At 47.7% G+C, this 18928-nt stretch overlaps 1 protein-coding gene across 3 annotated transcripts in view; it reads left to right on the top strand.

The window, feature by feature from the left end:
* Positions 1-18928, top strand: part of LOC100863423 (irregular chiasm C-roughest protein) — a 140754-nt gene that overhangs the window by 106051 nt on the left and 15775 nt on the right. For all 3 annotated transcript variants that reach the window (XM_086906539.1, XM_086906541.1, XM_086906540.1), the window contains one exon: positions 12826-13058. In XM_086906539.1, coding sequence (XP_086762665.1) covers positions 12826-13058 — 233 coding nt within the window. The remainder of the gene's footprint in view (positions 1-12825; positions 13059-18928) is intronic.

Below are 18928 nucleotides of genomic sequence, written 5' to 3'. Positions count from 1 at the left end.
CCTTCGATCCCGCCGGGATTAATTAATTTAGAAGCGTTTCGTTTCGGGGGAAGAATCGTTTTCGGGCGAATTCCCGATAGAAATAGCGCGAATACGGGCGTAAATTGCACGATGTTTGCCTCCCTCTTCCTCCGTTTGATTTTTGTTTCCCCGAGATAGCGAGGAATAGAATCCGCTCGAAAAAGACGTTAAATAACGTTCCTTTAAACTCTTCCCCCTTCGTGACTGGATATACATCGAAAGAATGACCTATACACATACACATACACACAATATATATATCGCGTCTTGGTATCCCCTTGGCTCGTGACTTTCTATCAAACTCGAAACTCCCGTTCGAACAAATATTTTCTCCCCGTCTCAGCGCATTCCCGATTTACCTGCGGCAAACAAATCTTGCGCACGGCGGAGTGCATCGAAGGAATCGACGAAGGGGTCGATATTGGAAAGGTCGACGCGTTGGTCGATCGTTGGTCGATCTTGCCTTTCCGACCCAAGTAATCGCAATCGGCAACCGCGCTTAAAGATGCAAACATCTTCCGCGGCTGGGGGAACTGGAGAACCGTAAACCTTCGCGGTTGCGCCTCCGCGACACGACCAGAGTTCGCGAACAATGGAGTTTCGAACCGTCCGCCGAGTCCTCTCTTACGCTCGAGTTGCTCTCAATTTGCGCTCTCCCGGATACAGATTGGTAAACAGGTGCAGTCGTAGTCGGTCGGAGAGAAGCGACTGCGAGGAAACCGGGGCCAGCGTAGGAGTAACTTGTCGGTGAAGTTGGAACGAGCTGTCGAAGGAGGAGGAGGAGGGGAGAGCGTATCGATGCATCGACGTCCGGAGCGGTTTCTGGTTCATCCGGTCGGGCGCAGCCGGTGTCATGTACGTGTCTCCGCTTTTAATCGACGGATTCGCACCATATCCGGTGCGACATTGGCCGACAAACTCCTTAAAAGGAGCGGCGCGGATAACTTTAAATTAGTTCCGAAACATTTGTCGCGCAGCCGGCTAATGCACCCGGCCGGAGATCGATAGGAGGGATATGTATCGAGAGGCGTGTTGGAAACGGCCTTGTTGGGGGCTTGAGAGACGCGTTAATCGCTTGGCACCGAGCCGCAGCCGGACGCTCCTTGATGTCTCTAAGCTCGGATCAGAGGCGGGATACAGCGAGAGGTAAGATGATTTCCCGCTAGTTTCCACGTTCGGGAAACGAGGCTATTACCTCTTCGAGGATCGGACGAGAGGATCGTTCGTTTCCTAGCCTATGCGAGAATCGCGCGATTAAATTTCTGCCAACTTGCTCTTATTCGTCTTATTCGCTTCGTTAATGCCTCGATCGTTCGCATCACTCGTCGGAGAACAGGACTCGATCGAACTCGCATCTGGTTTCGCGGATTTCTCCTCGACTCGCTTCGCGAACAGGATGCGAAACCTGTGCGACCGGATTCGTAGGCCGAGGGAGAGGAATAACGAAGGGAAGAGTCGTGTGTTTCGTGCGAGGAAAACTTATCTACTGGGGAATAGAGGCGGTCGTCCCCTCTCCTTTCCCAATTGCGTCGACGGTTTTGTTTATTTTTCGTTATTACTCAAGGCGGGGATTCCTCGAAGGAATCATAATAAATAAAACGGTTACGGTTAATATCGCGATGCCTTGCCCCTCGTGCGCGCTCCCTTGCTCAACCATCTCGTTATCGATCAGATCCCTCCCTCCCTCGATAAATATGTTTAATTAACACCGATATCTTTGCGCCCGCCCCTGTAACGGTCGATGTTTGCGGTCGAAATGTACGGGCGGCCGCGTACGATGCACGAACACGTTTCCGCGCGGGCATAAATTGTCCGACTGACACGCGTATTAATTGGCCGGCCTCGATGGCCTTAGCCCGGTAATCCGAGGAGGATTTTTCGATCGGTCGATCATCGAGGAGTATCAATTATCGGCGACCAACGGGCTTAGAGACGGCGGCAGAGGCGCGCGAGCGGCAGCAGAAACAGCAGCAACATGGTCGGTAAGCTCGGTAGGAGCGGTGGTTGCGGGTCGAGCAATCTGCACGACCGGCTCTGCTCCCGCTTCTGCTCCTGCAACCGACTCGATTAATCGGTCTTACCGGTTTTCACCGACCTCTCTCTCTTCCTCTCCCCTCGTTGCCAACGGCGCTCTCGACAGGTAGAGCGCTCTCTCTTTCCTCTTCCTCCTGCTTCTCTCGTGCCTCTTCTTTCTCTTCTTCGCGTTACCGCTACGTGACGAACGAGAGAAGAAGGGGGAAAAAACGAAATATGAAAAGGGTTACGTACGAAACTCGAGGGCGCAAACGGGAAGGCGAAGAAGAAAAAGGCGAGACAATGAGAGCCGATGGAAATCCTCGGCTCGCCATTTATTTATTTCGCCGCGCCCAGATTTCCTTTTATGACCACCGTGAAATTTACGCTTCGTATGAATAACGAATTAAACCCTTTTTTTTCTTTTTTCTTTTTTTCTTTCTTTTTTTTTTTTTTCCACCGGCCACGATTCCGTGTACACGAGCGCATATATACGTTTAAACGAATTTTTGAACCCGCGTTATGTCCAGCTTTTTCCCGTCACGGAAGATATGAAACGGCAGCTGGCCGTTCTTCTCGAAATGGTCGAGAAGAAACACCGCCGATCATCATCAGTCAGAGGTTATATAATGGCAAAAAAATTGCAAAAATCCTTTGACTGGTTAACGAATCATTCGTTCGATGACGTTTAATTTAACGGGGGAAAATAGAGCGCGGGAATACGGCAAGAAATTACGAATTAATTACGAAATTGTCGCCGATATAACGACGCAATTAATCGAAAATGAGAAACGATATGGAAACGATATCGTTTGGCCCGATCCTCCGACTCGCCTAATATCCTCAAATGTTGAAACTGATCGATAAATAACCGATATCGCTGCTAATTTCGAACTCTTTCGAGGGGGAACACGATTTTAAACGAGGGCAGACACGCAGTTTGCGTTTCACGCGTTAAGAGGGCCGTCGACCTTTCAGGGCCGAATCAAAACCGCTCGGCGATATCGAATTCTCGAATTCGCCTTTTTCGTTTTTTTTCTTTCTTTTTTTTTTTTTTTATTATTTTTTACCACGCACATATCCCCTGGTTAACACCCGCGTTGTTTATTCTTGGAAAATCCAACGCTCGGGATTATACACGTTACACCGCGATTTCACGGTTAACTCGGTTTTAAATTCGTGCCACCCGTGGCCGAGAGAGAGAGAGAGAGAGAGAAATTTCGCCACTCGAGCGGTCGACGAAGAGAGGGGAGGAGGAGAGATGGAGGGTGGGTCGGTCTGGGCGAAACAAAAGCTCCATTTAAGCGTTTCAACGCAATTTTATGAATAGACCGAGCAATAAAACGTAAGAGGGAGAGGAGGAACGGAGGGAGGGTGGATAAGAGTGTCTCTCGTTTTCGAGATTTGAAAAAAGAGGGGGGGGAGGAGGGGGGGAGGGAAGGTGGATTCAGCGCGCGGACGCCGCTCGATTAATCGCGAGATCTCCCGTGGAAAAATGGTCGGTTGGGTGACGAGGAACGAGGCGCGGAAACAAGGAATCCGGGAACCGCGACAATTGGCCCCGCGAATAATAGGGTTTCGAGGTTGCAGATTTGCCGTGATAAAGCGAGCGTCGACGGTTCTTCTCCCCCGCGCTTTCCATTTCCACCGAGATCGTTCGAGTTTTTCGCACCCCGATTTCTCGTCTAATACGTGAATTCCTCTCGAACACCGTCATTGAATGAACGCGATACGTTGGCCGAGCAACGTAATTTTTCTACGCGTACGGATCTCTCTTTCGATCCTTTAATCGCGAACGAGATTAGAAGGGGAGCGGAAAACCGGTATCGGTTTCGATCCACGTTCTAATTATCCGTTATCACGCTCGCCATAAATCTGCGGACAATGTCCAACAGGCCGACGAGCAGGCCGATCTTCAGAAGGCATCCGTTATTAGATACACCGTGGCCCGGCAATATTCCGGCAGCGTAGCGCGCGATATCTGATTAATAACGCACGCTCCCGAATACGTGCGGCACGTGTTTGCTGGTGGCAACAATATTTGGACACCCGATAGGTATCTGCTACAAGCGGCCCGCTATAATTGCCGCCAGCCGACACGTGTCGCAACGTTCGTCGATCGAACGGATCGTCCCGTTCGACCAAGAATATTCGTTGCGCTCGCTTCGTAAATACGAGCGCCGAGTAGAACGAATAGAAGGGAGGGGACGAGAGATGTATCGTCACGTTCGTAGCTTAGTAATTTGTATATATATATATTTTACTTTGCTCGTATCGAGAAGATAATCGTTCGTTTCTCCTTCTCCTCCTCCATTTTCATTTTCGAAGCGGGAACGAGGGAAGAAACGCGAAAACCGACGGGAACCGTTTCGAAATCGGTGTTAGCCGAATTTCCATTATCCTCGGAGCGAGTTATCCGATCGGCGTGAAACGGGATTAAAAAACGATCTGTGCGGATCGAGGGAGAAAGTTTAACGGAGGAGGGACGAGTGTCTTTATCCAACGTTCACCGCGAGAAGCATCGCCGGAAGAAATGGGGCGAAGCCAGAGGGGGGAAGGCCTTAATCGGTCGGCTCTCGTTTCCAATTCCCGATTTTCAGGGTTGGATGCTCGCCGATGGTCGGCCGGGATAGACGATTGGACGACAGGGCAGGCCTCGCGCGTTCCCGTTTTCATCCTCGTGGCGGCGCGCACCTCGTTGCGTTCCAAGCGCGAAGCTATGTCGACCGTGCTTTCCTGAAATTTACAGACGCGATTAATGTCACGACTGGCTCGTCCGCCAGAGTCCGCCTCTAGTTTCGCCTAACTACCGTTTGTACCCCTTAACCATTACTAATTTCAATCCCAAATTATCGCTTTACACCGGAGTTGCGCTTGTACACCACAGATATCTGATCGATACGTGCAATTTGTTTGCTTACCGCCTATCCTCTTTGCGAGAAGAGAGAGGAGAGAGAGAGAGAGAGAGAGAGAGAATTTATCGACGGCCCACGTCGAATATATATATATATATATTGTATATGTATATATAGGTAAATAGGGAAGCTCGGAATTGGAATTTGATTTTTCTCCTCCTATCGGGTATTTCGAAGCGTATACGCGTATAACCTTCTCGTCCATTTTTTTTTTTTCTCCCTCCTCCTCGGTAGTTTGAATTTAAAATTTCGAAAATTTGAATCGACGAGATATTCCAACTTTGAAAACTCGAGGAATTCGCGTTGCTACGTGGTAGTAGGAACATGTTGCGTTGAAGGAAAGTTGAAGAGAGAAAGGAGAGACGGTGGATGGAATGGAATAACCGAGGCGAGGTTTTTCGTTGCATCTTTTCGCGGGGGCTTTAAGCTTCGATCCGAATAGGGGAAATAATGCATGCATGGAAAGTTAGGGAGGAGAGGAGGGAAGAACGCGATCGACGGGGGGGGGAGTCAGAAACGACTGGATACGAAGTAAATACGACGGATCGCCCATTGTCAGACACGCATTTCTCCTCTCCTCTCCAGATCCGAGCTAAGGAGAGGAATATATCCGGCTGATTCTAATGCATGCATTATTTAAAAAGCGTTTCGAGTAACGCGCAGGAGCGCGATACGTCGGCATGAATATTTCGAGGAGTGTATACACAGCGGGGAGTGTATATACGGAATTTCGTACTGTATGCAAAAATGAAAAACTTCGAACGAAGTTGTTTGGAAATTTATGCGCCTCGTTCAACATGTATCAATCTGCGTAATATACACGCGAAATTGTTTTTTTCAAAAGGAAAACGCGCCACGCCATGCCGCGAAAAAAAAAAAAACATTTTTCATGAAAGTGTAACGAATACGCGATCCATTGTGTCCGCCCCGATTTAAATCGGGGCGGATTTAGCCTCGATTTCGGAAACCGCGTTCATTTTTAATTTCGAATTAACAATTGATGTATTCCGTACACGAAAAATATATATACACGTATACTCCCTTCGTTCAATCTCTTGCCATTGAAACTTTAAATCGCAACTTCCCCTCTCCCCTCCTCCCTCTCCCTCCCCCCCCCTCTGCTCCTCCTCCTCTCGACAACTATCTCTGTTGAAGAAGCGTTATTAATCAATTCGTTCGTGTAAAACATGTTCGGATGTCGTTCGATGAATAGAAACGTGAAATACGGAACGAACGAAAAGCGCGAATATTGCTAAAGAAGAAAAAGAAGAAAAAAAGGAAAGAGGGAAAGCAGGGGACAAGGGGAAACGAGGATGAGGGAAGAGGGAGGGGATAAAGATAAAGAGAAGAAGATTCTCTGAGTGAAAAGAGTCGAGGTCTCGAATTCTCGCAAACGGCACACGTGCTGTGCTTTCGTGCCTGAACAAGGAGCCTTTGAACGTGGCAAAGCAACAGGACAGGAAACTGTGGAAAGTTAAAACAGCGCGGAAAGTAAATATTTGAGAAAGAGAGGGAGAAAAAAAAAGGATGGGGAGGAAGAGAAAAAGAGGAGAGCGTTGTAGGAATATACTAACAAGCATACGTACGTTCCTCCTCCCCCCCCCCCTCTCCTCTCCTCTCGCACCCAGCGTCGGTTCGACACTGACAATAGCCGCGAAATACAGTGTTTCTCGTTTGTTTGCTCGCTTGCGTGCCACCGATCAAATGTGCCGTTTTCTTATCGCATGCTCCGTAACAAGGGGTGCAGGAGTAAAAACAGGCCGAGTTTAATCGAGACAAATCAATACTAATGCAAACACACCGCGCCTCGCGTTATTCTGAAACGACCGATCCAGAGATAAACACATTCCGCGAGTCACGAGTTTCGTTTCGTTTCAAGAAGAAGAAGAAGAAGAAGAAGAAGAAGAAGAAGAAGAAGAAGATGGATTTTCATTGGCAAAGATTTAACGACGCGTCAGAAAGAAGAGATTAGTATAGTCGTGGCCAGGAGTGTGTTATAATCGGGAGTTTCCACTCAAAATGAAGATTATAAGGGTTATATCTTCGGAAGTTTTCGCGCGAGTTCAACTCGCTTTGATTAATAATTCATTAATTTTAAATTCCATCTAAAGTTCAGTGTAGTAACTGCCGCGCTTTTTTTTTTTTTTTGCCCTCTTACGAAGCAACTTCAACGTGTATATAACAGGCACGAAAAAAGAAAAATCTCGATCATCGAACGCGATTCGTGAAAAAAAAAAAAAAATAATTGTAAAATCGCAAAACGGTGTATGCATCGCGTGGATTCCCCTCGAAATTTATATTCGTTTATACGTGAAACAAAGGGTGACGATAAACTTTTTTACAATCTGCACGCAAATTGTGGGGAAGCTAATTTTGGCAAATCTCATCGGTGGGGAAGCTATATAACAGTTGGAATGGCGGTTTTGCCTTTTGATCAGTCGGTTAAATCTCGATACGATCGTAAACCGGGACCGAATTAACGGCGATCCGTTCCACGGTTTGGCTCACGATTTCGTTCAACAACAATTTCCACCGAAACCGTGCACTTGCTCACCTGTGACACCTCCTTTTTCGAGGAAAGGAAGAAAACGTAGGAAGTCAAAAGGTAACGATTTTGACGATAGGAGGTAAGAAAATTAGCGGCCGTTACGGAATTTACGGCGCAAACCTGCCCCTTATAGGTAAGGTCAACTGTGCATTATCGAGATCCGTTTGATTTACCGTAGCAATAAATGCTATGCGTAGCCCAGCCGCCGCCCCGTTGCCATAGACGTTGTTTGCCCAGTTGCGGCGCCAAACGGCCGCCGATTGTGCCAACCCGGCCAGAACTACGTTCCTGATTAAAGGATTAGTGGGTTTGCGCCAAGAGATTCGTGATTACACACCGTGATATCGGTGATTCGGTCGGATCGAAGGGGGTATTGCGACACGCGCATCGCGACGAGGCAGGTGATGATGACGCTTGTCAGCGGATAAAAAAAGAAAAGAGAGAAAGAGAGAACAAGCATGATGAAAGTTAAGAAACGACTTAATATAACGCTCGAGGGGATGAAAAAGTCAACACGTTTTAATAGGTATCGCCGTCCGCCGATCGATTTGGCGGGGACGCCGGCTCGTAACGCGATATCGCGATGTAGCCGCGAAAATATTAGCATTTCATAACGGTTAATTGTCCATCAAGAAAGGAGCCGCGAAGAAACGGGCCACTTAACCGAGGTGCTAAGTAAACACGCGATGTTACAGTTTCGTTTAATGACGCTCCTAGTTCCATCATGCCCCCATTCGCCGCTAACAAGCCGTAAATTCTCGCCGTTTCGTTTTCATCGCGGGATGAAAAGATCATCGAAACGATCGCTTTCAACGCTCGCTTTCGTTCTACCTTCGTTCGGGCTATATTCTCTCGTCTGCTGACATTTTTCCTTCCCTCTCTTCCCTTTCTCCCTTTTCAATCGCGCCCCCCCATTTGTTCCGTCACTTTTTAATGGAACACTCGCGATTCCGCTGACGGAATATAATTATAGCGGGCGAAAAAAGAGGGAGGAGAGGGGAGGGGGGGGGGAATCGAAAAAAGAGAAAATAGAGGAGGGAAGCGCGAGGAGGGAAGAAAAAGTGGCGAGAAATGAGCATCACACCGGACAATGGGCGACAGCGGTATGGTTTCTCTCCGGCGCGGCGAGATTCGAGACGATAATGCCGTATAATTCTCGATATAGGCGCGGATGTAACGGAAAATCGCGATCCAATTAACCGAAATAATAATGACGGTAATAGCCAGGCTGATTGACATGCCGCCGCTGCAAATCTGGATTATTCGTTTTCGTATGTATAAAATGGCGCATTGGTGGGTGTACACGCGCGCAATAATAATGTACGCACGTACACGTAGACGCGCGTGTGTGTCGCCGCTTCCTCGATACGGAGGAAAATGCGCGGTATGCGGCTCGCCCATTTTCAACGTTTATTTAAATTTTTCATTCCCTCCTCCCCCCCCCACCCTCCCTCCCTTCTCCGATTATTGGACCGCAGCATTGAAATCTGGCTGGAATAGTCTCCGATTTCGAATCCAAAATCTGTCCGGATATTGCGTGCCACCTTGCGCGCGCGTTCCTCGTTTCCGTTCCCCGTTCGTGTCGGATAAAGGGCTTCACTTTCGCAACTCCGCGCCAGTATTCCGCCTCGGATTCCTTCTATCGACGCGAATCGAAAAACTCTTTCGTGAAAAGATATGGAAACGTGACCCGAGGAGACGATGGAACCGTGTCCATGGATCCGATCGTCTTTCCGTTTCTCTTTTAAAGCGCACTCTGCCTCCCCCTCCTCTCTCTCTCTCTCTCTCTCTCTCTCTTTCCTGTTCCTTTTATGAACGAACTCGAATCGGAACGTTTCCTGGTCCGAAAATCGAAGGAGGATGGAGAAGAGGATCCGATCCGTGATCGGTTTCTCTGGAATCGGAAGAAGCAATCGAGCGATCGTCGATAGATCTCTTTCTGGAAACGAGGAAGCGATGACTCGCGACCAGTTAATTTTCACGATTTTCATTGTCGATAATTCGAACGATAACTCGCGCTCTCGACAAATGTATGTATATGAGAAGATGAAAGAAGGAACGTTCGTCGCTTTCTTCCGTATAAAATTCGTATGTCTGGCGATGGATGTCGGGTAAATAAAACCGGGATTTCCAGGGTGGAAAACAGCGGTGACAGCAAGACGAGTGAGCTATTAAGACACGCGGGTTAACCTAAACGCGTAACATCGGAACGTTTCCCCGGATCCGGAGAAACGATCTATGCCTTCCAGCCTGACTACGCGCAATTAATCATAGCTGCCTGTAGTGGAGTGCTCGTTACCTGTTCCGTATAATTAAAATTAATTATGGCCGTTTGTAATATCACCGACTGCGTCCGCACTAACTAATTGTTCGTGATGCATTGTTTCGCAGCATCCAGTTAGTCGTTAAAGCTCTTCCAGTGCCTTCTCCTCTGGTAAAGGGTATGCATCCCTCGCTCCCCCATCTCATCACCTCCCTCCACATCGCTTTGTGCGCCCTTTGTCCGAACACGTGGTCGGAAATTTCCCGAATTGTATCTCGAAAACCAGGATTTCTCACCTCGATGTGTTTCCCTGTATTATAACTTTACGAGCCTTACGAATGCTCTTTCTTTCACGATCGTTGCCGTGATAATTTGCCGTGAAAATGCGTTCAACAACGCAATTTTATTTTACCAACTCGATTCTCTGAAAAATTCGCAAACGACGCTCGATCGAGACGATTCCGTTGACCGACGCCCCGTTTACTTATTACAAATGTTTAAAGATCTACGTTTCCTCGAGCTTAACTCGGGGCGTAAAGTTCTCCTCGAGCTTCGCGTCTTCTCTCAACGGCGTCGTTCTCGAGGAATTGTCAGCATCCTACGCGCGAGCGTAATTACCGACGCGGCGGAGGAACGCGAGCGAGCAGCACAGTTGCTTCCACCAGAGTTGCCGAAAGTTTGGGCGAACGAGCTCGGGAGAAGCGCTAATTATTGTCCTCCATAATACAACGGAATTCCTTCGAGTCGTGCTCGCGAACCCGAGACCGCGAGTTATTTTTGCGTTCTCTCCGCCGGGGGAGAAACGAGGCAGAAAGAGGAGCGAGAGGGAGGGTGGCGCGCAATGGTGGCGAATCTCCAAGGAGGAAGGCCGAGTTTTCCACGAAGCGAAATCGATACCACGCTCGTTTCTCGCTCGTAATCGAGAAACGACGCGAATCACGGGGAAATAAATGCGGGGCAATAACGGGAATGAAAATTCTACTTGTTCCTCTTCGCGACGATATTTAACGTCTAATCCCCCTCCCTTTCTTCCCAGCCTGCTGCGAAGAAACCGGCTCCTTTATCGTCGCCGCGAAACGTTTCACGTCCAATTTTCCGCGCGATATTGCCGCGAAACGCCGCCTCGTCGAAATCCTTTCCCGGCGGAATACGTTAATACGCGAAAGGAACGATGTTTATTGCCTTATTGCTTGGCCGGCACGTGAGACCGGCTATGAATATTTGCGGAATTTCGCGGAAGAAAGCCGCCTGGTTAATTCTCTTTCCACGAACTCTTGGCGTTTGAAAGGGTGTGCATGCCCTTGTGAATAGATATATCGTTTGACGGATTAACAAGTTCTCGCAAGTGGTTAGATAAATAACGGCCTTCCCGTTCATTCGAAATGTACGTTGGAACGTGATTGAACGATCTCTATCGTTCGTGGCTCTGTCGTTTGAACCAAGGGACCAAGATAATGAATCTATCCGCTCTATCTCTCTCGTGAATCTCTTTTGACCACGCGCACCGACTCTTTATATCATATACGTGTCACGATAGAGAAGAAGCACGAAATCGTTTAATCTTTTCCCCATTCTTTTCCCCTCAAATGATATTCGTTCCCAATTTTTCCTCCGCCCTTCGTTTTCAAATGTTTCTTAATTGACGCGTCGATACGAGTAACGAATCGAATCGATCCCAGCGAAAACGATGCTCGAGGTCCATTGGCACTCGAGAGATCGACAAAAGCGAGAGAAACGAGAGGGAAAGTTTGGAAAGGACGCTATTTATCGTCGAAACGATCAGCGGCGTCCCTTTTTCCATTTGTCATTCTGTCCATACCTCTCCATCCCCATTCTCCGGTCCGTCCGGATCGTACGTCGCTTCGTTTCATCCTCAACGGTTCGTGGAGAGACTCGTGAAAGTTGCGCGAATGGAAGGAAGACACGAGCGGGAACGGAGAGGAGGGGGAAAGTTGGTGGGAAGACGGAATGACAGACGTCTGGATGGATGGACGAAGAAGAGGGTGAATGGATGTAGGAATGGCGGTGTATGCGAATAAATCACACGATTGGTCGTTGCTGGCGGCGATAATCGGCGGCGGAGGAGAATGAAAGGAGAAGCAGGTTTTTCTCGATTCGATTCGCGAACTCGAGGAATGGACGAGAGAATGGATGAGAGGAGATCCACAGGAGGTGGAACAAAGAGAGAGAGAGAGAGAGAGAAATGGGAGTTCGTTGACGGGAACGGGCCGCTCTAATTCGCACGGGCGCGCCGCGTTGTTTCTGACAGCTTACACGTATATGTGGAGATTTCAAAATAAAAGCGTCAGTCGGAGAAATTTCGTACGTACGAGCCGACACGATACTATCGAGCAGACGCTCGTAAACCGTTAGTTTCAATCAACGGGGGGAGGGTAAATGGTTTTCTATCCGAGCGCACACACCTCCGCTCCTCTATTCTCTCGCCGCTTCTCTCTCTCTCTCTCTCTCTCTCTTTTTCTACTATCCAACGCGGTTCGCGATATAAAGTGAAAATCTCCTGGCTGCCGGTTCAATTTCGACCACCTCCGAAATTTTCGAAAGCCGAGCGTACGTTTGACACCTGGCCTGGCTAAAAATTCACCCTCCCCCTCTCGAACGTATTCTCCCCGGGATGGAGTTGGACCGATCGAACGGAGAGAAGTTGGAATTTCGATCCGCGAACACTCGTGGATTCGTGGACGAGACCAACTTGTTTCGCGTCGTCCGGTGGACGAGAGAGATTTGTACGATGATGTTTATTAAGTTAATCCTTCTCGTTTTCTATCTCATCGAAATATCGATGAATTCGTTTTGGCGTTCGTTAACTTTTTTTTTTTTTTTAGAAAGAGACGCGAGATGCAACGAAAAAGTTTCCCCTCCTCGAAATGAACGTGACGTCGTCCATTTCGCCCATAGGTCATAATCGAGCCTGTATTCACGCGTGCAGATGCGGGAAACAAACCCGATTTACACGAAACAAATGGGCGCGTAACAAACACGCGCGGAAATAGTTAGGCAGGCGGGTGGAATAATAGGAAGGGAATAACGTTGATCGCGTGTTCCAGGTGACTTCTCGTTGCATATTTACCCGGTCGAATTGGAGGACGACGGCACTTACCAGTGTCAAGCCTCGCCGACGAACGACGGCCAGCCGGCGTTACGCTCGAGATTCGCCAAGCTGAGCGTGCTGGTTCCGCCTCAGAAGCCAAAGATCCTTCAGGGCGACTTTCTTATCACGACCGAGGACCGGGAATTGGTGATCGAGTGCGTCAGCGTGGCTGGCAAACCGCCTGCGGAGGTAAGTCTCTCTCTCTCTCTCTCTCTCGCTCTCTCTTTCTCTTTTATCTACGAATATCGATCGTGCCGGGTGGTAAGAAGCGGAAGATTGTACGAGGATTTACGAACATCGTCGGGAGTGATCTGTTTCGCCGGGATAAGATAAAAGGGTACGAGTTCAAACGTTTCTATCTCGCCGTAAATCGTAACGATCCAGCATTTCGACCGGTGTTTTCCAATCCTCTTTTCGAGTTCCCTTCTTTCGCAATATTTCGACGACTTGTGCCACCCCTTTTCCCTACGAATGAACGTAAGCAGCGTTACCGTGGCTTCGTAGAAACGTAAAAATTATTTGTTTCAAAAATTGAAAACAACTTTCGTCGATCTCGCGAAAATCGTTTGATCAAGGGGGTAAGAGCTGATTTAAAAGTAGGGAAAAGGGAAAAGAATTGATTGAGAAAGAGGATATGCAGCGACAATATCGCGTCAGACATATAATTACCGGGGCAAAGGCTTTCGTATCGAGCGTGCCCCTCTCTCCACTCTCTCCTCCCTTCGAATAGTCGAAAAACCTTCTTCTCGAAGCCCTCCCCCGAAGGATGAAGTGGTTCGTTGTTGGCGCAGTTCGTTGCGCAACCAGAGACCGCGATATCTTTTGACGGATGTGTTGGCATTCGTCTCGCGGCGATCACGGTGCCGCCGAAATGCTTTTAAACCAGAGAAGTGACTCGACTATATGGCGGCTTGACCGACTTCGAATCCGCTTCGAGGCTGGATCACGTTGGGGAAAAAGAGAAAAGAAGAAAGAAGGAAAAAAGGAGGAGAGAAAAAAAGGGGGGTTGGGAGAGAGAACGCGAAAGAGACCAGGTTTGAGGGGCCACGTGCATCACGGAGGGAGGGGAAAAATGGCGCGAGGTAAAAAGCGCGGGGAGGGAGAAAAGGCGGCCACAGGCTTCGATCCGTTCGTCTTTGTCTATTTACTTTAACGGCAGTGTTTTTGAGCGCGCGACAGTGTTTGTAGCGGTGAAGCGGCGCCGCGGCAGAAACACCCTTTCGATTCCACGTAGACGAGATGACGCTCGAATAATGGTATCATTAATCCCTCGGCGAGGTAGCGGCGCACGTACGCGATACGCATTACGCGACGGAGGCGAGGTCTGCCTCGATCGAATTATCGGCCGAGAACCGATGCAGGAAAACACTTCCGCCGACCGACACACTTGTTTGCCGATTAAAAATTGCGCGTCCGTGGAAAATTTCCAACTTTTTTCCTATTTTTAATTCCTCCTCCTCCTCTCTTCGCGCGAGTTATCCGCGCAACGAATATCTCAAAGGTGAGAATGGCGAGAATCGATCTTCGACGTTAACGATGGAACGCTGCCCCCGTTGTCTCATCCCCGTGTAACGAGAGGAAAATGCGAATCCGCGTGATAATAAAATCTACCGATAATAAAATAAAAGAAAATGTGTAACAAATAACAAATAAGTATATAAAAATAAAAAGCGTAACTCGTAACGGAAAGCCTCGTCGAGCCTCGGTTTCATACGTGAGCTTATCGAAACCCGGTCGTAATAAAAAAGGAGGAGCGAAGGGGCGAGGAATATCGATGACGCGGCGATAATGCGCCGACCGATTCGCGACACCGCGAACAATTTCGCGGTGGGCCGGCCTCGCCGCTAATTCACCGTTCGTTCGCTCCCGATTGTGCTCACGCGTTAATACAGAAATCCGGGAAGTTTCGATCGTTGCCGAAACTCCTTTCCGCCTAGATAAATAACGAGTGCCGGGGATTGTCGTCGACGCGGCCGGGCCAGGGGTGGGGGAGGATCGAGGTGGTGAAAATCGGTGAAAAATTAATTAAATTTGTTTCACGGCCCGTTCCCGGCCCAACCCGGCCCGGGTGCGGTTTTTAATTAAAATTACGCGAATCCCTTGATTAATGTCGTTACATACATACAGGGGGCGGAATGAAGAGGGGGGTTCGAAACGTATAGGCGAATATTTCCTGCGCGCGTGGCAAATCCAACGATTTATCCGTCTTTCGAGAAGAAAGAAAAAACAGTTTCTTTCGGATCAAAGCGTCGGAAAGTTCAACGAATATCCTCCTCGATCGAAAACTGGTTGGTCGATGAACGGGGAGGGATATTCAATTATAGCGTTATCGTTTGCCCCGACCGTTCGATGGGCGATCGCCGATCTCGTACGCGTTATCTATCCACCCACGAACGTAACGTAAAGGAAACTTGTGCGGGGGGGATACGTGACCTTTTCGACGTGTTCGAAATTTCATCTTCGTTCGCGAACGAAAGGTGAAATTTCGAGTGTTGGGCGATCGGCGTGGAGAGCGATTATTACAAACGCTCGCGCGGAACAAACGGAAAAGCGACGAACGCGAGTATGATTTTCTTCACAGGTGTGAAAAGAATGCACAATTGCTTAACTCGTGGAGACGGAAATCGCGATCGACCCGATATTCGGTCGATTATTCTCTTCTCCCAGTACATCCGACACGTTACGCGATTGGAAGTTATTTAGCCTGGCCGGGGAAGCAAGGAAAACACGTCGCAAAAATGGAGGGCGGATCGTGGGACGAATGATCCATTGCAGTCGAACGCCCAACTTCCTGGAAACCGTGACCAGCGATTTTATTCATCCTCTCTCTCCCCCTCCCATCCCGCGAAATCCCGGGTTTCGCGCCGCGAGGTGAAAAAAAATCATTGGCATACGGTACATGGAAAGATAGTTATTCTCTGGTTTATGTTTTTTACGAAAAAAAAAAAAAAAGAAAAAAAAAGAAGAAAAAATAAAAAAAAGAAAAATACCTCTAGTACCTGAGCCCTCGATTCCATCCGATCTCTCTCTCTCTCTCGTGTATAACGGCAACAAGGGAAGAGTAAAAAGACAAAAAGAGAAGGGGGGGAAAAAAAAAAAGGAAGAAACGGGAGAAGAGCAAAGCTACGAACGGAATTTAATCGACGGTAGAGCGATGCGTTCCGATCCTGTTGTAATTCGTCGATGACGCGCGATCCTAGGCACAATATGGCGTAGGAAGTAATCGTGAAAAATGTCCGCAAAAATTCCAACCATTGTCCGACCGCTGAAAAGCTTCGCGATGATACACAAACGCGGCTGGATTGATCCCTTAGATAATCCGACTCGCTGCTGTACTTTTATTTTTTTTTTCTTTTTTCTTTTTTTTTTTTTTTTGCCTCTCGAAAAAAAATGTACACCCTCCGCTGGTGCGTATGTCGGGATGAATTGTTTCGAACTGTGAAGCACCGCGTGGAGAACCGCGTTGAAAACCGCGGCACCAAGATGGCGGAAACTCTCGTTCGTTGGTAACGGCGGCGGAAACTTTGGCGAACCGAGGACGATAATTGTAATCGCGGTTGTTGGTCCAATGGCGTGCAATGGAATCGCGCGGTGTAATCAAAAATTGAAGAAAAAGGGGGAGGGAAGTATAAGGAGAGAAGCGAAAAAAATTCGCATTCATTCTCCAACAGTCGCGATTACGAGCAACGCTTGTACGACTAATAGCGGTTTGTATCGATTACCGGAGCAGCAGCCAGATATCCGTTGATATCCTCGAATGATTTGCGTGCTTCAACAAACTCGTAAATTATTTTAACTTGTCGGCGATAACGTGGTAACGTCTGTAATGACGAAGGAATTCGCGAGTAGGGAAAAAAACGAAGGGAAAAAAGAGAATGGTGGAAGGGCTGGCTCCTGTAGAGAGACTGACGATTAAAAATAACCAACCGGTCCCTAATGAGTCTGAAACGATAATTATTCACTCGAATCGTTTTTTAAAATCTCGTTTAAACCTCGATATTATACCCGGTGTAACGGTGAGAATAAAATTTAATCTTCGTATAAAAGATTATGATTAAGCCGCGGCTTATATAGAGATACAGAGGGCGTTGAATAACCTTTGAACTTAAATCTATCCGGGATATACGCATAGAATATGTTTCGTCAATAAACCGTCACCCGATCGAAGATACTTTACCGCGACACAAAGTTTCGTTTTCAATTTGAAGTTTTTCGAGCTTCCTCTCTGGAACACCGGCTGTTCCGGATCAAGTAACTCGTTTACGAGGGATTCCAGCGAATCTGATCGCGATTTACGTTTCAACGTAACGAGCATCCTCGTGTTTTTCAGACTGGACGCGGGTCTTCTTCGATAAACGTTTCATTACGCGGACGTACCTTCACAGGGACGTTCGATGGCGCTACACGGATTTTTTTTTTTCTCCCCCCGACAATTTTTTCCTATTTTCCATTCGTTCGTCAACGCGGTTCCAAAAATTAATCTTTGCACGCTTGTTAATCACATTACAACGTAGTTGTAAACACACGATTACGGCACATTCATTGGTTTCGGCTTTCGCAACTCGCGCGTACAATAATAAATAAATTTTCAACAAACGAATGAGCCGGACTTTCCGGACTGACTTTCGAAAGTATAGAAATTGGCTCGGTCGCTTAATTTCGAAAATTAATATTAATTAATTAAGCAGGTTGTATTTTCGGTCGTATTACATCGACCACGGCTCGCAATTTTCAATTATCGCAATTATCCAGTGATTTTTTCTTTCTATCCCCGCGCTCGAATCAACGATTCCTTCCTCGTTCCGCCCCCCTCTCTCTCTTTCTCGTGAGCTCTTCTCTTTCTTCGTTCCCTCTTAGTAACTTCTTAGTGAATTTCTTTCATATTGTTGCGGAAACTCGAGACGAGGCATCGCCAAGTTCCTCTCTCGAAACAAAATTTTAATATCGCTGTCGCGCTCTTAATTCTATTACGGGGGGGAGGGATTGGAGGGGATGAGATCAAAGGAAACCGTTTTCCACCGGTACTTTGGCCTCCTCTCCCGTTCCAAATGCAAATAGAACGAATTTAAGGAAAGAAAAACAGCGGGGAAGCTCGTGCATTCGCAACGGGGAAGGGTTTCATTAGAAGGAATCTCGGAGGAGGAAGAAGAGAGAGTTCGATAAAAATTAGCCGCCCCCCGTCGGGGTTAAACGAACGCGATTTGTTCGATCCCTGGACACGAGCCAATTGCGACCGTCCAAATGAACGAGATATTCCGCCACTGTGTTCGAACGGTTATACGTTGCACCGCTTCCACGATAGAAATATTAAATTTAAAGGATTTTGCTAGAAACGAACGGGATAATCCGGGAGGATATTGTGGAATATTTTATACGCGTTATAAATAATTACTCGGTTCGAGATTATCGAATTATCGGTGTTCGAAGCTTCTTCTTTCGATTCGAAAGAAAAAAAAAAAAGGAAAAAGTGCCACGAGCATCGTCGTATTTCAATACTCCTACCACTATTTTTCTCAGAAAATTGAGCTTTCTTTAACGAAATAGTAATGATAAATTCCTCCTCTTGAAAAAAAATATTTTCATCTCATCAAACGCAGATTTTAAACGGATAACACGATTTCCAACCAATCTTCGCGATCTTTTCGGATTAGGAATAACGAAAATAGAAGTAAGAGCGAAGAAAGGAGAGAGAGAAAAAAAGAAAAAGAAAAACGAAACGAAGAACGGACGACTGACACGATTCGCGACTTTTTTTTTTATTACGCTTGCTAATGCATTTTTACCATAATCCTGGGAGCATCGCAGCGTCTGGAGCATGGGTTGACGTTCGGCAAACTGTCGGCCAAGTTCATAACACACGTCGCGCGGCGCTGATTCGTAGCAGCTATTCGGGCCAATATATATATATATGGGGAAAGAACTTCTCGCCGCATCGCTTTTACCGCGAGAAGGGAAGAGTCTGTGAATTTATGACGGGAGAAAACGGTTTCCATTTGGCGGCCGGCCGTCGCGTCGCCTGGCAATGTCAAACGCACGCGTCCCCCTCCCCTCGCAGCTGG

Source organism: Apis florea, unplaced genomic scaffold, assembly GCF_048593485.1.
Source record: "Apis florea isolate Af1SG1 unplaced genomic scaffold, ASM4859348v1 contig_2495_pilon, whole genome shotgun sequence".
NCBI classification, from domain to species: Eukaryota; Metazoa; Arthropoda; class Insecta; order Hymenoptera; family Apidae; genus Apis; species Apis florea.
Note: the sequence above shows the minus strand (reverse complement) of the source record. Positions and strands in the feature narration are given on the sequence as shown.